This window comes from Mirounga angustirostris, unplaced genomic scaffold (assembly GCF_029215605.1).
Source record: "Mirounga angustirostris isolate CCGP_5_RB_7025 unplaced genomic scaffold, mMirAng1.0.hap1 SCAF_8, whole genome shotgun sequence".
NCBI classification, from domain to species: domain Eukaryota; kingdom Metazoa; phylum Chordata; class Mammalia; order Carnivora; family Phocidae; genus Mirounga; species Mirounga angustirostris.
In genome coordinates this window covers 12,389,550-12,408,667 of record NW_026991716.1, presented here as the reverse complement: position 1 = coordinate 12,408,667, position 19,118 = coordinate 12,389,550, and the positions used below count along the sequence as shown (strand labels likewise).

At 41.6% G+C, this 19,118-nt stretch overlaps 1 protein-coding gene across 2 annotated transcripts in view; it reads right to left on the bottom strand.

The window, feature by feature from the left end:
• DTNBP1 (dystrobrevin binding protein 1) overlaps positions 1-19,118 on the bottom strand; it is a 121,400-nt gene that overhangs the window by 64,791 nt on the left and 37,491 nt on the right. For both annotated transcript variants that reach the window (XM_045866342.2, XM_064597148.1), the window contains exon 6: positions 16,017-16,149. In XM_045866342.2, coding sequence (XP_045722298.1) covers positions 16,017-16,149 — 133 coding nt within the window. The remainder of the gene's footprint in view (positions 1-16,016; positions 16,150-19,118) is intronic.

Here is a 19,118-nt window from a genome sequence, read left to right as displayed (position 1 = left end):
TATTTCCTAACTTGATCTCTTCTCTGAGCTCCAGACTCCCATGCAACTGCGTGTTTGAGATCTCCACTCCAGCGGAGCAGGCTTCTCAAACAGCACGTGTGAGACAGCCTACTCTTCTCCAGGCTCCTGAGTATCATTAACGGCATCACCAACTTCCTCAAGTACGCTTTATCCGTTCCTTCATTCTTCACATCCAATGCATCAAGAAACCCTGTCACTTCTATCTCAAAACAGACCCTGAATTCATCCATTTCTCTCCATCACTGTTATCAACCTTGTACCCATTTTCTTATACCGACTGTAATTTTTGCTGTGTTCAATCATTCATTCAACAAAAATTTATGAGCCTTAGACATTAGGAATAGTGCTAGGTTTGGAATATGCATGTCTCATAACCTCAAGGGACTCCAGTGAGAGAGACAATTAGAAATTGATCTTACAGATGGGTGCTCTGGTAACGACAGGCTGAGGCTTCTCGAGGAATAAAGAGGGAGCAATGCGTACACCTTGGTTTGTAGCAAAGGCTTTCTGGAGGAGCAAGGACGGGCCTGAGTTTTGCAGGATGATGGGTAACGCTTACTGAGGACACGGCAGATATTTTACTTGTAACCATTATATCACTCTCTCAGTTAACCAAATGAAAGGCATAGGTTAAGCAGGTGTTTTAAGTTCTGGTCACTCTCCAAACTCTATTAGAAATGGAAATGACAATGATCAGTGTGGAACAGTTTTCAAGTTCACCTTTGACACCCAATAGGCGATCTCCCCTTATCTAAACTCCTATAGTGCTTAACTCTTATTGGTGTTATAAAACTTCATGTGATGTAGTTATTTCTGTACAGACATCATCTCTACAGTTATGGGCTTGGCGTGCAGAAGTCCTGTCTCACCTACTGTGACCATCCACGTGCAGAGTCGGACCCAACTGACACTCAGAAAATCAAGGAATGACTAAGATCTGCTTCTTCAAGGAAGCCCTTGCTGCAAATATAGAGAAATTTTTTTAAAAGATTTTATTTATTTTTGAGAGACAGAGAGAGAGAGAGAGAGCACGAGCAGTGGGGAGGGGCAGAGGGAGAAGCAGGGAGCCCGACACGGGGCTCGATCCCAGGATCATGACCCGAGCCAAAGGCAGACGCCCAACTGACTGAGCCACCCAGGCGCCCTGAGAATTTTATTCTTTATAAAAAAAGTCTGATCACAAAGTATCTCATGTGTTTGCCACTTTCATTTCCAAAAATTTGAGTCTCTTATTTTTCATAGTTTAATAGTATTTTCAAAGCTCAAATAAGTAGAAAGAACTGAAATACTCTCTCTTACTTAGGTTTTACCATATTTTAAAATGTACTCGGTTCAGCAAATGCCTTTACAAAATTCAGCATAATGAACCCTGAAACTAAAACATTCAACAAATAACACCAGACTCAAAATCTAACAATATTTCCAAAGGGTGAAAGTGCTATTTAATCTTTTTCTCTACAGGGGTTGAGTTACAAGGGCAGAATAAAAAGAACAAAAAATCATATTAATAAATAGTCTGTGGAATATTCTAGGAAATGTATTAAATCTGTACATGTATGGAAATCAACTAAATCAGACTCACAGATGCAAACTTACAGATTGGAACCACTGGATAAATATCTCCATAAATACAATCATCTCACAGATGGAGGCACACTCTAAATACTAAACGGCTTCCCCAAGGACAAATCCATGACAGAAAGCTAACACAAGGATTCTGTGCGGCAAGCTACCACACTCAAAAAGCCAACTGCAGCATCAACTCAAACATTTTTCTTCACGTCTGAAAATATTTAGGGGAATTTTTTTTTTTTTTAAGAATTACCAGCAGTACTTTTTGGTTAGAACAGACTTGAAGGGCGTCCCTTTGTTACGGCTGATGGACAGAATCTATCACCATGACTAACTGTTCACAGGAAAGATCTCACAACACCTCTTTCAAAATGGCCCACCTACCACTCATCATCATCAAGTCTGTTGTTCCCTGCATCCTACAGTCATGAAAATGTGTATCCTTACAGGCTTGGTGGGTTTGGGGTTGATAGGGCAGAAGGTGGGTGGGGGGAGGGGGGAGGGGAAAGAGAGCTGGCCTTCTAGCTTGAGGTGAATTTTCTCAAAACCATCTGTATCTTTAAAATCCCTGTTGTTATTTATTTCTTACATAGATCCTGCCCAGGGGATATGTTGCAGAACAAGACATTTTTAACATTATCTGTAAAATGAAGCCTCTTAAAAAGCAGCTAGTTCATTGTAAAAACTGCATTAAGTCCTTATTTATCATGCTATTAACATAGATCCATATATTTATCCACTTCGGGAAAGCACAGCCTAAAAAATAAGGAAATGAGAGGATCCTAGAATACTGGCATTTAAGACTGGAAAGAGTCTGACCGATATGGTAACAAAGATTTGGAATTTAAAAAAAAATACCCCCCCCCAAGATAATGAAGGTCTAGGAGATCAGATGGTTGGTGGCAGCATTAAGTTATGTATGGATTAAATTCCCCCCAAACTTGCAAGATTACTTTCCTTGGCCTGTTTTCCATGCAAATCTCTTTGAGTTGGAGGGAGACGCAGGTGGTTGAAGGAAGCAGGATAAAGAAGGATGACATGGGAACAAGGGATATTTACTGAGCTCTTACTATATAACACATATACAATGAAGAAAGCGGGGCTTGACTATCAAAAGCTACACAGTTAGTAAGAGAGAGGACTGGGAATAAAATCTGTGCCTCTCGGACTCCAAGCGTGTGTGATCTGTGGCACCCAGAGTGTAGTTCAAGGGCACACAGCCTCCGTAAATGCACGTTGTGACCGACCTAAGATATTTCAGCCCCACCAGAAAGTACCTAAGTAAAGTAAACCACCAAGTCTACTGGATACGAGTCGTGTATATAAAAGTCAGAGATACCCCAAATTCTGGGGCAACATCTGGGTCCACTCAGCTCTATGAAAGCACATTGCTTTTTAGGAAACTGATGAAACTAAAATTGAATGCCATCATCACTGATGTGAACTAAAGGGAAAACCCAGCATGCCCTTGAAGATATCGAGTGAGTTTCAAAAAATCTGTTAAACACCTCTCTTCTCACTGATGTACTGAGAAGGGTTCAGTGACTAACCCATGGTAACTAATTTTTAAATCATCAAATAAATGAAAGAATTCTAATACCTTTGTATTACTGATTTTTTTTTAATTCAAACTTTTTAATTGGCCATCCAACTTCCTAAAAAAACCCAGTCTACCACTCAGTTATTACCAAGGCTGTGGTCTGTTGTTTCTCGGCATCATCTAACCACGCAACACTGCCTGAAACCGTATGTCCCCACAGGCATGGTGAGCGTGTGGCTGATGGGGCAGAAGGTAGATTAAAGGAAAAAATCATGCATCCCACATCCAGACGTGTTTGTGATCCAGTGGTACCACTACGGAAAAACTTTGCTTGCTCATTTTTATAATTGGCAGTCATGAGAGCTGAAGTGATCAAAGCTCTGAGAGAAGCAAGATGGTTTTCATACTCCACAGCATCCAGTCCCAGAGGGTGGACAGCTTTGTGTGGAGCTGATATAACATAAAGGGTATGAAGAGACAATTTTAAGTCCAAGAGACAATGGTCCCGGTGTAGCCTTGCCACTTCCTGGCTCTGCCAACTCCTGGGAAATTATTTAATCTCCCCTAGTCTGATTTTCCTTGCTGGTAAAAAGGAGAGTACGTCTCCTGAGACAGTCCTTATGAGAATTCTCTGAGTTAATTTAGACTACAGTTTTTAAGCACAGTACCTGGCACACAGTAAATGCTAAATAAATGTTACTGTTACCTAACTAACACAATCATCATAACTGAGTTTTCATCTTGAAGATGGTGAGAAGTCTTAATCATATCTGTATTTTAGAAAAAAAAAAATGACAGTAATATAAATGGTCCGAGGGACACGATTATAGACCGGGAGACTAATGGAGGAAGCTGTCACTATGACTGAGGCTGCACAGATGTGAGCTGGAAAGGATCAGTGAAGACAGAAAGGCAAGAACAGATTCATGAAACACAGGACTGGCCTAGACTGGGAACTGAGCGGAGATGGTGGTAGAGGGGGAAAGAGATTTTGATGACTCCCATGTTTGTGGAATGGGTAGATCTATAGATGGTGATGCCTTATTGAGACAAGAAAAGGTCAAGTGTTGCTGTGGAACATAATTTGGGGTAGGCTGCTCTTGAGACGTCCATTGAGATGTCCAAGTAAGGATGTCCAGATGGCAACTGATTCTCCAGGTCGAAGAGAGACCTGAACCGAAGACAGTGATTTGATCATGGTCACCACGTGGGTGGTAGATGAGCCAAGGAGATGGAAGGACTACCTGGGGAGGGTATGCAGAATGGGAGGCGGCAATAACCCAGAGCAGAAGCCAAGGGAATACCAACATTAAAGCACCTACGTAGGAAACTGAAAACCAACCCAGGGTAGAGAAGCAATGTTAGGATCCCAGTGTTGCAGAAGTCAAGAATGGACAGCTTCAAGAAGTCAGGTAAATAAGGATTTATCAATGGACTTGGCTCCCCAAAAACTACGGGAAAAAAATACAGATTAAATATTCAAAGTACATCATGGATTGTGTCTCTATTAACGTCTTCATGTTACACAACCTTTATTCAATTTTCTTTCTCTATCAATATTTTCACTTTAGTGTGCCAAGCATCTTGTCCTTTCAATGGAATGAATGAATAAATCTTTTTCAAAGTTCGCTTATAAGGTAAAATAGTGTTTTCACTTTCCTTGAGTCAGTCCAATGTTTATAATTTTATGGAATACTCTGTTTTTAAATCCATGTAAAAGCACAGAACATTGCTATCAAGTGATAAATTCTCATCTGAGTTCATCCTTGAGAGCTATATATCAGCTTCTCCTCCTCAAAGAAATAATGTGCTGTTTTATATGACAGTAATGCACTTCTCTGATATCAGCATAACGAGAAGAATTCGTCGTAAACAGAACATGGCATGGAACTTCCAGAGAGAAAGAAAAACGTTGCTCACTTTGGGGGAGAATGTCCCTCTTTGAAATCCAGGATCAAACCTCTCCAGTAGCTAATGACCCAATGTCCTTTGAAACAATGACTGTGCCATTTTTCTGAGCCAGGACGAAGACTAGAAATGGCAGAATGCAGGTAGGAAGAGAGACCACAGAGAAACGGGGCCAATATAACCATGCGAGAGCAAGCAGCCCAAGAAGAGCAGGTGGCACCCTCCCTTTCCTGTTGCTGTCTTTCCCCTGACTTTTCTGGCCACTGACCACAGAGCGAGCAGGTGGGGCAGGCTGCTAAGCATCTCTCTGCCTGTCCCTTCTCTAGAATCCACCAAGAATGCCTGAGGGGCAAAGCAAAGGGTCGCACCATGTTTTAGCCATGCTCACCTGAAGACTAAAATAACCGGCTTCCTACTTTTGAAAGCATCTCTGAAAAAAAGAGTAACCAATAAGGAAACATAACAAACTCCAAAACGGTACTGGGCCATGTAAGATGTAAATTATTATTCTGAATTTAACCAACCGATTCTAGAACAATGAAAGTTATTACAGACTCTGTAGATTACAATGCACGAGCTATAACCAATCTATTTTCAGAAAAAGGATTACCTTTTTTTTGTAAACCCATGATTAATGTTTGCCGAATTTCAGTAAACCTTTCTCAAGGTTGCTGTATTTTTAGTCTTGACCACTTTCAACGGCAAATATATATTTTAAGTTTTTACTGTCTCTGTCAAAACAAACATCTTGATGAGCCCCAACATACAGATCTGCATTTACACAACTGGGAGAAAAAGTTCAGGAAAAGAGTACTGTAACCAATTAGAGAAATATTATTTTTCAAGAATCAAGACAGAACGTGAGTTTTTAATGTTGATGGCAAACAGATACTCATTGTTTAAAATAAAGCTTGAAGAACTTAAATATCAGTCCTGAACTATATTTACTGTCAACCCAAGGATCTAATAACCTCTTAAAATATTCTAGCTACATCTGTTCTTGTGACTATGTATAAAGTCTGACACTGTCAGGATTTATTCTCTGATACTTCAGAATAAGAATTTGTTGAATTCCTTGCCAACTCGTAAGCTTAGGTTTCATTTTGAAAGAAAATGTAAGATTTGATTACAAATTCATGAACCCCATATATTCATAGACTCCTATCAAGAGGTCACTGACTTAGCAGATGTGATTACTATAGTGTAATAAATACAATAATTTACTATCAGTTAACCACCTGGGAACCACCTAAAACTAGCATCTAATAGGGAAGGAGGAAGTAAAAGGAGAAAAACGGAGAGACAGGTTTGGGCCTTTTTTCATCTTCCATGTGTCTACTTAGTATTTTGAACTTATAGAATAGTTACAATAACTGGTTTTAGTGTCCTTGTATGCTAATTCTAACATCCGTTATCAGTTCTGAATTGCTTTTGATTGATTGGTTATCTCCATGTTTGCTGAGTAATCTTTAATTCAATGCTACACATCGTGATTTACCTTTTGGGTGCTAGATATTCAGGTCTTTCTACAAATATTCTTGAGCTTTGTTTTAGGATAATTTCCTTGGAAACAGTCTGGTCCTTTTGATGCTTGCTTTCATGATTTGTTAAACAGGTCTGGAGCAGGGCTCATTCGGGGGCTAATTATACCCCCTACCGAGAGAAGACTTTCCTGAGTGCTCTTCCCAATGTCCCATGAATTACAAGTTTTTCCAGTCGGGCTGTTGAGAACAGGCACTGGGTAAGCAACAGCAACTGTGAGCCAGTCCTTTGCCTTTTCTCCCCCTCCTGTCTCTGGGAGTCTCCTCACGTGCATTATAAAAGTATGCTGCTGGATATTCAAGGGAAACCCCTGGTGGATTTCCGGGATCCTCTCCGCAGCCCTCTCCTCTCTGGCCCTGTGTCCTATAAACACTGGCTGCCTCAGTCTCTCGGACTCCCGGCTCTGTTTCCTTGACTCAGAATGTGTCGGGGTCTTCCTGGGCCCCCCCGCCCTGCCCTGTAGCCTGGAAACTCTCTCAAGGCAGAATGCGGGGGCAAGCAGAGGTCTCACCGCACCCGTTTTCTGTCCACCAAGGATCACTTCTCTTCTTTGCCTGATATCCAGGGTCTTAAAAAGCATTGTTTTGTCTGGTTTTTGGTTGTATCAGGTGGGAAAGTAAACCTGGTCCCTGATACTCCACCTTGGGTAGATAGAATCCACTCCTTTTTTGTCAAAGCCCTCTCGGACGGAAAGTTCTCCTGATCCACTCTGCATTCAGCATCCAAACCAGACTCGGTTGCAAAACCTCAGAAGCTAGTTGTTGACTTTCTGCCCAACTCCTTTGATGAGGTGCTTTGGACCTTCTCTTCTGGTTGCAGAACCATGTTCACCCTGTAGGTTCCCTCTGTTCTGTTCTCAGCAAAGCCAGGTCTGTGTGCTACACTCTTGCCAAGCCTCCCACCACCACCCCCAACTTTCAGAAATGGGAAGTACAGGTCAGACCTCTGGTCTACTACTTCTCTCGCTTAGCTTGGACGTCATTTCTGGAAGCTCAGGAGCTTGGCAGATTATTCTCTAAACATACACTGGTCAACTACTATGAAAGGTTATGTCATAACACCTCAAATAAATCTCTTACACTTAGCTTGAAAGATTTTTGAAACTTAAGTCTATAGTCTACATGTTAGCAAAAAACACAAACAAAAAGAGCACAGTTCCTTAGCATTAGCCGTAATACAGAAAGTAAAAGGAGTAACTTTCGGGAAATAGGCATGATAACTAAAGCCCAACACAGAAGCAGTGACCCTCGCACCTGCAAGAGTTTCTAAGAGATAACAACCAAGTTCCAAAGTCTGAATCAGTGAGAAATGTTTCTAGAGTTTAGTATGCCAATGAGCAGATTTCAAGTCCAAGAGAAAATTGTTAGAATTATGAGTCATTTATAATTAAGTGGAATTACTAAAATCACTGTCTTCTTCAAGATGTAGCTATTTTCAGAGAAATTCTGACAGTATGTTGCATGCTGAAGAAAACAAAGGATCCAGAAACTTGGAAATAAGAAATACTTTAATAAAGTTACACATTTCTGTATGATTTTAAGGATAATCATTGTGAAAGAATCTCTATAAGCACTCTAAGGAACATAATGGTGGCCCTGGAAAGATTAAAAATTCAGAAGGTTGGGATTCAACATTTCTTTTTAGCTCCACTTCTTCATTCTCTTGTAGTGCTCATGATTCTTTTTTTTTTTTTTTTTAAGATTTTATCTATTTATTTATTTGACAGAGAGAGAGAGCGAGCACAAGCAGGGGGAGCAGCAGAGGGAGTGGGAGAGGGAGGCTCCCCATTTAGCAGGGAGCCCGATATGGGGCTCGATCCCAGGACCCTGGGATCATGACCTGAGCCGAAGGCAGACGCTTAACCGACTGAGCAACCCAAGTGCCCATGATTCAGGTTTTTTGTCCCTATTGTTCCTTCTCTGTGCAACTGTGTAATCCTCGATCCTTACATGGCTGCCCTCCCATTCAGGTCCTGATTCTCGTGTGCCTTCTCAGAAGGGCCTTCCCTGCTCACCCTGGCCACAGCAGCTTCCCCCTGCCTCACTACGAGAACATAATCCTGTTTTATTTTCTTCAACTTCTACATAATCATCAGAAACTCTACTTTATTACAGGGTGCCTGGGTGGCGCAGTCAGTTAGGCGTCCGACTCTTGGTTTTGGCTCAGGTCGTGATCTCAGGGTCATGAGGTCAGGCTCCACGCCCAGTGTGGACTCTGCTTGAGATCCTCTCTCTCCCTCTGCCCCTCCTTCTCGTTCTAAAATAAATCAATCTTAAAAAAAAAGAAATTATACTTCGTTACACATTTGTCACCCCCCGAACACTGTGACTGAAGATGTACTCCCAAATCTCAAGTCCATTTTGCTAACTGCTAGCTACACAAACGTGTAAATGGTTTTAAGTTCTTTATTTTGGCTCACTGTACAAAATACTCTTGTCAACTATACTCGAATAAAAAAAGAAAACAAAAACAAACGATTAAGTCTTCTTACCTGATGACAAGTGTGTACTTCCTATTGCAAGGAATCCATGAGTTAGGTGCATATGGCTAACACATCCTCTGAATTATCTGACACCTTAGCCACTGGTATCAGTACCTATCTTCTGCCCGTAACCACATTCTGCCCACTATACAGTGTTTTACTATTTATCAAGGCAGTGTCTATTCCTGTCTATAAAAGGTATCAGTAAAGTATCACTTTATATGCAGAAATTATTAGAAAAGCTATTTATGGGTATTTTCTCTCTACAACTGTACAGTTCCTTGTATGTCACTTTCATTAGATAACCATTAGATGTCCTTCTTCACTGCAGAAATACCCGGGCTGAACCATCATTCAGATGTTTTCCAAGGGTAGACAAGAGCTATTGGGATCTTCCCTAGGAGTGTTCTAAAGTGGCGTGTTCCCCTCTGCCCATGGTGAGACTCACTGCCACTGTAAGCCACTATGACTGCTGGGAACAGACCCTATCCTCCTTTTAGAGAGAGCAGGAAGCTATTCTCTGTACTGGGAATGCATGTCAAATGTATGACAAAATGGCCTATATCCAATGCATATATCAACACCTGGGACTGATTCGGTGTGTTCCAACTTAAAAGAAAAAAAAAAAAAAGGCAAGTTCAAAGTGACCGGAGACCATGGCTCTGATGCTGGTCCTGACTTCCTGGACCTCAGTTTCCTTCTTAACTCCAATAATTGCTGCCCCGCCCACTCCACAGGCTCTGATGGAAGCTGAGTGAGAAAATGCCTCGGAGCCTATTGTAGAGACCGTTAGCTCTGGAGGTATGTAAGAAATTACCCTTCATGCCCCTACCCTCCCCATCCCATCCAGCTGTCTACCCCAGATTTTCTGAAAATCTGTAGAGCATGCATTTTATTTTTTTATTAAAGAAATTGTGTTACATAGCACACTCATTTTTTATAATTTTTTGAGAGAGTGCATGCATGTGTGCACAGTGGGGGAAGGGCAGGGGACGAGGGAGACAGAGAATCCCAAGCAGGCTCCATGCTCAGGGTGGAGCCTGACGTGGGGCTTGATCTCATGACCCTAAGAGCATGACCTGAGCCAAAATCAAGAGTCGGATGCTTAGGGTGCCTGGATGGCTCAGTTGGTGAAGTATCTGCCTTCAGCTCAGGTCATGATCCAGGGGTCCTGGGATGCAGCTCTGAGTTGGGCTCCCTGCTCAGCAGGGAGTCTGCTTCTCCTTCTCTGTCTTCCACTCCTCCCCGCTTGTTTTCTCTCTCTAATAACTAACTAAATAAATAAATCTTTAAAAAAAAAAGTCGGACACTTAACCGACTGAGCCATCCAGGCGCCCCAGCATGCAGATGTTTTAAACATACACACACATACCATCTAGCCAATCTTTTGTTACCATACATTTTCTTCTTTAGAGCAAGAAAAATCATCAGTTTAGATTGTAGGGTATCTTGTTAAAAAGGAAGGTGGTTTATTTTTAAGAAACTCTTCCCCATGGAATCAGATAGTAAGTTTAATTTGGGGGACCGGTATTTGAAAATTTTTCAGATGGTGTTATATAATACAGAAAAATACCAAGTCACACAATTTTAACGTGTATTACACACACATTGGTTTATGAGCAAGCAAGCTGTGAGATGCTGAGTCAAACGAATTTCTTTACTACAGCAATTCCCAGAACTCAGAATGCACTGACATGTACCACAAAGCTCCACAAGGCAAACACAGGACAGAGCGCTCCTGGAACTTATTTGATCATGGAAGGTTTTGTCAGCGGCAATCTTCTCAGTCTAGAGTGTTTTTAAGTTCAATTTCTGTATTTGTCAAAATAACGCATGTACGTTCCTTAAGTCAACTAGTGCCCAGAGGGTTTATTTATGATGAGGATCAGAGTTCCCTGCCCCGGCTCTGTCCACCTTCCTGGCCCACTTTTCACATGAAGCCACATTCCATTCTTTTGGCTATTTCTGGTATTTACCTCCATTATTTCTATTCTAATGTGCCAACACTGATAATTATTCATTTTGTTCTATTTTAAATATTACAACATACTGATCCCCTGCTGTGGAAGCCAAGGATGAGCTTTCTTTACTCGCTCCCTCGTAGCCTGCAATACAGCAAGCTTCTCCACCATCTTTCCAGTAAGTTACAGCACAGTTCCGGCCTAACTCCACGTTAGCTATTACAGAGTTCTATAAATACGGTTTGTAACTGAGTCATACGGTGTTTTATTTCTCTTCTTGTAAAACTGTGTTTTCCCCTAGTGTTAAGAGTTGCCTTGTTTGGCCCGTTTTTAAAACATCGTACCTATCACCAAAGACTTGCCGTCAGAGCTTACAGAACTCTCAATATGATCAAGCTTATCAGACAACCTATTAGCTTCATTTTCTTCCCTTGGAAACATTGTTCTTGCAATCCTCCAGAAGGTCTTCCTTCTTCAGTCTGGACTGCTTGCCAGGCCTGTTCAAACTTCTCTTTACCATCCCCCTGAGCATTCCCGTTGTTTTTCTTCTGAACTGGATGGATCCTCACTGCAATTCATGTCTCTTCTGTGTCGGTTCTTCCTTCTCCTTGGTTTACTCCCTTGTCAGTGGACCATATCCTCCCGCAGTTTCCTGATACGGTGTGTGCATGAGTGAAATCTGAGCCCCTGTACGCCTGGAAATGACCATTTCCTCCCACTTAATGAAAATGTTGCTAAGTAAATGAAAAGTGAAAATCATTCTCCAGTTCTAGCGGTGCTTCTGAAAAGCTCACGTTCCTTTTGATTCCTGATCCTTAAGATTTTTCTGAAGACTTTTATGACCTCTATTCCTAGTGTAGTGAAATTTATAAAAATATGCATTGACAATGGATCTTTTCCCACTCATTTTGTCCGGTACTTGGTGGGCCCTTTCAAACTTATTCATACCATTCAGTTCTGAACAGTTATATGGTATTAGTTCTTTAATAAATTTGCCTTCCCCCCTTTTTTTGTAAAGATTTTATTTATTTATTTGAGAGAGAGAATGAGATAGAGAGAGCATGAGAGTGGGGAGGGTCAGAGGGAGAAGCAGACTCCCCGCTGAGCAGGGAGCCCGATGCGGGACTCGATCCGGGGACTCCAGGATCATGACCTGAGCTGAAGGCAGTCGCCCAACCAACTGAGCCACCCAGGCGCCCCCCCCCCCCCTTTCTTTCTGAAGCTTCTAGTAGTCAGATAATGAGACTCAGGAATGAATTCTCTAATTTTCTTAACATTCTTAGCTTTTCTTACCTTTGTGCTCTCTTATATAGAGACCAAACATGATCTCCCAATGCTTCGGTTGAAATTTACTATTTCTAAGAGCTCTTTCTTGTCTCTTATTATTCCTTTTCTGTAGTCTCCTGTTCATGTCTCATAAATGCAAAATGGTCTCTTACAAGGTGGCCTCATATATTATGATTTCTGTTTGTAAGTTTCCTTCTGCTCCCCTCATAGTCTCTCATTCCTTTGTGTGTTTTTTTTAATTATTACTACTTTATTTTCTATTTATTTTGGTTCCTTTCACTCTGGAAGCTTTCCTCCATTGGATATTATTTCTCAGCTATCCATTCATATTTAAGAGTGAGGCACCACAAAGCTGATTAGAAGTCATGTACACAAGTGTGGAGCTCAGCATGCAGGGTGCAAAGATGCAGACCCTGCTCTTTCATCAGAGCAGTCCCCCAAACGTCCACACGAGCAGGTGTTTTCTTTTGGGCTGGTCAATTTCTCAGATGAGCCCTCCAATAATCTGCACAGGGGTGTACGTTTGGCTGCCAGACTTCTGGTAGCCAGTGAGGAAAATGGCCAAACAGCCCTACTGTGCGATATGCAGACTTTCACTGAACCCCTGTTTCAATATTCAGTTAACCATTAAACAACACAGGTTTGAACGGCATGGGCCCACTTATATGCAGATTTTTCTCTGATAAATACAGTATAGTACTGTAAATGTATTTTCCCTTATGATTTTCTTAGTAACCTTTTTTTCTGTAGCTTACTTTATTGTAAGAGTACAGCATACAATACATACAGCATACAAAGTATGTGTTAATCAACTGTTTGTTATTAGTAAGGCTTAACGCCCAAGTCAGTAACCAACGGAGCCAGGACTTGGGTCTTCTGACTCTAAGGACACACTTTTTCTACTACATAATTCTATCTCTTAAAAGACAAATACTCTGTCATTTCAATTACGTGAAACCTATTAAGACCCGTTCAGTACATTTTGGCTTTCACTTAAATCATGGGCAATACTGCTCTCCAAACACTAAAATTAATTTTCATTTTATAACATATAAATTATAATGCATTAATGAGAATACATTTAAGTCACTGGGTGAAAGTGAAAAGAAAGATATAAAACCTCATAGTTCCAAATTTTATTACTTTTTTTTCTATCTAATAATCAGAAACCTGAAATTTAATTTTACATACTAAAGTATCAGATACCCTGTTTCAAATAATCAATATTAACGCATATGAATAGAAAAACCACAATATTCACATAGTTCTTGTGTTCAACTAGCTAGAAAACATAACTGGTACAAATATGGAATACCCATCGACTCAGCTGTACAAGTAATCATACAAGGCAGCCAGTGCTGGCCGCCTGACGCGGCATTCACCATGTGCTGAGCATTATTCTAAGCACTTTACCAACTGAATCCTTAACATAACCCTAAAAGGTCTTTTATTATCTCCATTTTACAGATGAGGAAACCATGTAACTTCTAGGGTTCACATGACCTGTACCCACACTGCCCAATTTCCTACAAAAATTTCCTAATTTGCCATTCTAAGCCTTCCTACTATGCTCCTTGAAACCTATTGTATTATAAACTTACATGATTAACACTTTCACAACAGAGTATTTCCCTACTTTTTCATTTAAAATTGCAGACTAGCCGAAACATCTCCAACTCAGCCATCTCTAACTCTGCTATCTTGCGTTGTTCTCTTCCCTTCTGGAGAGAGAGTTCTTTATCTCTCATGCCCCATGATTCAGTCTGAAACCCCCTGGGTCCCAGCACTCATCCACTCGTTCTTTGACAAGGACTGCATTCTTTTTTTTTTTTTTAAAGATTTTATTTATTTATTTGACAGAGACACAGCGAGAGAGGGAACACAAGCAGGGGGAGTGGGAGAGGGAGAAGCAGGCTTCCCGCTGAGCAGGAAGCCTGATGTGGGGCTCGAACCCAGGACTCTGGGATCATGACCTGAGCCGAAGGCAGACACTTAACGACTGAGCCACCCAGCCGCCCCAGACAAGGGCTGCATTCTTTTTTTTTTTTTTTTTTTATTTGAGAGAGAGAGAATGAGAGAGAGCACATGAGAGGGGGGAGGGTCAGAGGGAGAAGCAGACTCCCCACTGAGCAGGGAGCCCGATGCGGGACTCGATCCCGGGACTCCAGGATCATGACCTGAGCCGAAGGCAGTCGCTTAACCAACTGAGCCACCCAGGCGCCCAAGGGCTGCATTCTTAATGCTGCCACATACCCTCCTGTAATCTCTGTAGGTAAATGCAATTTACAGAAAGCACCTCCAGAAAAACTCACATACTTACAAACTTCTGCAGACAATTTTATCCACAGCCCCCTTGGGGCTCCTTTGGAAGCTCTTCCATGTAGAGCCTGCACACCACCCAATCCCACCCCCACCTGGCCGTCTCTTAAAGGGTCTCTCCCTGAACTACCTGTGTCGGAATCGCCTGAAATGCTTGTCTACAGCAAAACCATTGGAATTAGCTCGGGAATTGGGGCTGGCCAATGATGGAGCCCAGGTGTTTGCATGTGAAACACTACCCAGGTGATTCTTATGGCTCATTAACATTTAAGACCCAGTCCTAGAAACACATGGACCTGATCCAAAATTTCAGAATACTCAGTTTCATCTCCGCCCCATCCTTTGGCTTTATTCTAGAAAACTATGAAGTCAGTGTGATAATCTACAATACCTACATATTAGCTTCACTTTTTTCCTCCTGTACACCAGTGACTGGCACTTCCTGTCCGTGTCAACAACCCAGTCCTCCCATACTGCCACACCCTCGATAAGAACACTTAAAACCAACAGGATACTCTGCCCAGCCAATCTTTCTTCCTCTCCCTCCAAATCTGCTCTCAGGCCTAAGCCCAACTCCAGTCCCACGACCTGCGTTTTCTTGCACCATCACAAACCCCCTTCATGGCTCCCCTCCCTGCTCTGCGCGGGGCAGACCACTGACCGTCTCAGGCACTCTCATCAGCTACCGTGGACCCTGCCCCGTGGACCGGAATTCCGAGCCTGCCCGAGGCGGCACTGCATGAGCTGGGATGCTGCAGCTGGTCCCACAAACTGTCACTCTTGGGCTTCCCTTCTGCATCCGGTTCCTATCCCCCCGTGACAACAGTCACGATTTTAACTAATACTTACAGAGCAATTTTTTGTGCCTGATAGCTCTTACCTCATTCAATCCTCACAACAACCCTAGGAAGTGGGTATAGTATCCTCACTATGGGCTAGAGACACTGAGGCTAAGAGAGAGCAAGTAACTTGCTTACGGCCTCACAGCCAGTCCTTGACAAAGCTGAGATTCAAACCCCAGGAACCTGGGCTCGGGTTCCTTTTCTTCCTGCTCTAATAATAAAGGAGGAGAAAAGAAAGAAAAGGAAAAAAGCAGCTCAGGATATGCCACTTGGAGACAATGAGGTCAGGGCTCCTGCTTTCTGGGAGAGCTCTGGCTGTCGCTCTGCTCCCCTCCACCTTTTATCCCAGCCTCAGCTTTACAGAGTTCATCTCCATAATATGGCAACACACAGCGGTACCAAAATATAGATGTATCTCAAGGTCATGTTCTGGAAAGCTTATGAATGAGCTTCACATGTTGCAACCTTTTGTCTTTTATCGGCCCAAACTTACAAAGAACAGCATGTAAAATGAATACTGTTGACCAATTTTTCAAACTCACCTCTTATTTTTCTTGTAATTTTCCAATTGTTGGGACTGCATATGTTTGTATCTTTCTAATTCACACTGTCCACATAAATCCTCCAGATTCAACAGGTGGTTTTCGACTTCCTCAAAGCTAGCCTCTAAGTGAGCTGAAAGTACATAAGGTCCAAAAAAATAATAAGAAACAAACGTAAAAAATCAGAATCCTCGATCATGTTGGAAAAAAAAGTGTTCAAAGGTTAGAAAGTTTAAAATGTTGAAATTGTTTTGCATTTATTTAATATTCTTTATTAAGCATTCTTGAAGCAAAATAAAATACACTGACCAACTTTAAAATGTACTTCAAATTCTCTTGAGTTTATTTTTATATTTCAAACATTTGCAAGATATAACTTTCCAAAATACTTTAAATATTCTATTAACCAGGATGATGAGGAAACAGAGCATCGTGATTAATCTGTGATATCCTAATGATCCCATAAACCACATGTGAATAATCAATTTTCACATGAGAATATAGCAAATTATAATTAACACAAATTATACCAAACGTGATTTAAAATTTGAGATTCCAAGTTACTTAAGCAGAGCGTTTGTTTTGCCCTGGCAAATGATACACATCAATTTTCATAAGTCACTTCAGAGCTGTACACATACTCAGTAAGCCCAGGTCACCGGGTGATGGGGAAGAGACTCAGCTCTGCCCACCAGACCACTGTGGTCTCTACCGTGCCTCTAGGCCACAGAGCTTGGTAGCTTTACTGGAACATGGAGATCATGTTCCAGTGAAAGCCTTCATTTAAGAGATTCGAGACCAAAGCCTGCAGAAATTAACTCAGTGCTTTGCCCAAGGTCACGTGGAGACTGAAGGGCAGCTGGAACAAACTGAGTCCTTCTTGCACTAAAAATAATTTTGAATTGATAGTGTGCTAGGTGAACCAAGACTTCATCGTTGTAGAAGTGAGGACTGGTTGTTTCCTCCGACAACAGAGAAGTTTTAGAGGTCAAAGATTTTAAAGAACTCCAACAAGCACTGTGGCCATTTACCGAACACCACATGTGCCAGACACTGGGATACAAAGATGAAAAAGACAGTCCTTGTGCCAAAGAGCTCAAAGGAGGAGGAGAGATGTATTTCAACGACACCACATCCTCGCGGAGTGAGGTGTGCGGTGCTCGGGAAACTCAAGAGTGGCGTCTAACACAGATGAGGGAGGGGACGGTCCGGCAAGAGACTGACCCCCAAATCTGGAAGTCACAGCCATCCAGTGGGGAAGGGAAAGGGCAGCAGAGAAGGAGCGAGCTAGCTGTGCAGCCTTCCAGTCCTGCTTTCACATAAATAGCTAGCTACACACAATTACGGCGCATCTAATTCCTTCATGTGTCCACTAGATTTCCACAGGACTTTCCAAATTAGCTTTTGAAGCATCTGGATTAGAAGCAAACTCCTCAAATTTCAACTTGCAGTTTTAGGTTTATTAGATGCACATTTTGGCCTGTTCGTAATCTTTGATCCAAAGGCCTGGCCAAATATCTATGCTATCTATAAAACCTCCCTCTTCTGTTTGGTAGGGCCTAGGGTTTAAAGACATGGATTTGGGGGGAAAATAAAATTTTGCTGAAAAATAAAAATGTGATGACAGTTTAGCAGTCCTTTTCAAAGACATTTCAGGTACTCCCAGATATTGATGGGTCACTGTAAAACCGTGGGAGGGCTGCAAAGGGCTGACGATCATGCAGTTCAAAACAGTTTTGAATCTATCTTCAGGGGCCACAAAAGACTGTTAATATATGTGATATGGGATTATGGAAAGCCCAACCTAAAATAATATGCAAAATCTAAATTTCAATCCATGAGGAATTAAATCCAAGATTTTTAATAATGACATGAATGGTATAGAGGGTTTATGTGGGGGGAAAACCAGCAAAATGATGTTACTATATTCATTGCTGTTTACGTTATTTTTTTTTGTTGTTATTACATAAAATGGAAAAACGAGTAGGAGCCTCAGTCTCGGAGCTATGACTACTGACCCTGAAGAAGCAGTACTCAGCTCATGCTGTTATAACCAGCTTGACAGGGTTTTAAAAGGTGATCATAGCTAATAGGATTATTTAAAAGGCTATTTCACTTTGATTAGTGATAAGAACTAGAATAATTAAATTTAATACGGAATCCATTTAACTCTAAGCTACTTGGTTCCTGCAGTATCATGCATGTTACGTTGTTATCCTTAGCATACAGGGGACCAATTAGGAGGAGGGCGCCTGGGTGGCTCAGTCGTTTAGCGTCTGCCTTCAGCTCAGGTCATGATCCCAGGGTCCTGGGATCGAGCCCCACATCGGGCTCCCTGCTCCTCGGGAGGCCTGCTTCTCCCTCTGCCTGCTGCTCCCCCTGCTTGTGCTCTCTCTCTCTCTGTGTCAAATAAATAAATAAAATCTTTAAAAAAAAAAACTCTGCCCCTTACAATGAGGTGAGACATCTCATCTGTAAAAAAGGGCTAACAATTCACATCTTGCAAAGCTGTCAAAAGGGTCCAATGGGGCAAAGTATATACTATATACTTACATATAAATATAAATACAAAGTATACCTAACTCAGCACTTGACAGTAATTTATAACTGATTATTAAAAAATACAGGGAAAAAACTATAAAAATTAGCTAAGTTCCATAAAAGTCATTTATTTATTTATTTTTTAAAAGATTTTGAGAGAGAGCGCGCACAAGCATACTCACGCAAGTGGGGGTGAGTGGAGGACAGGCAGACGGAGAGGTAGAGGGAGAGAATCTCAAGTAGACCCTCCACTGAGCAGGGAGCCTGATCTCACGACCCTGAGATCATGACTTGAGCCAAAACCAAGAGTCGGACACTCAACCGACTGAGCCACCCATATAAAAGTCATTTAAAACTAATAATTTGGCATACCAGAAATGATCATGATATAAACACCTACAGATATAACAGACCAAAGTATCAATTAAATTTTCATTTTTTTCTAGCAAAATTACATGCCTAAAAATTATACTCAAAACTATGTTGTTAGACTTAAGATCCCTTATAAATGAGGGGAATTAAATTTTAAATGATTTTGCTAAAAAGAAAATAAGTAATGGA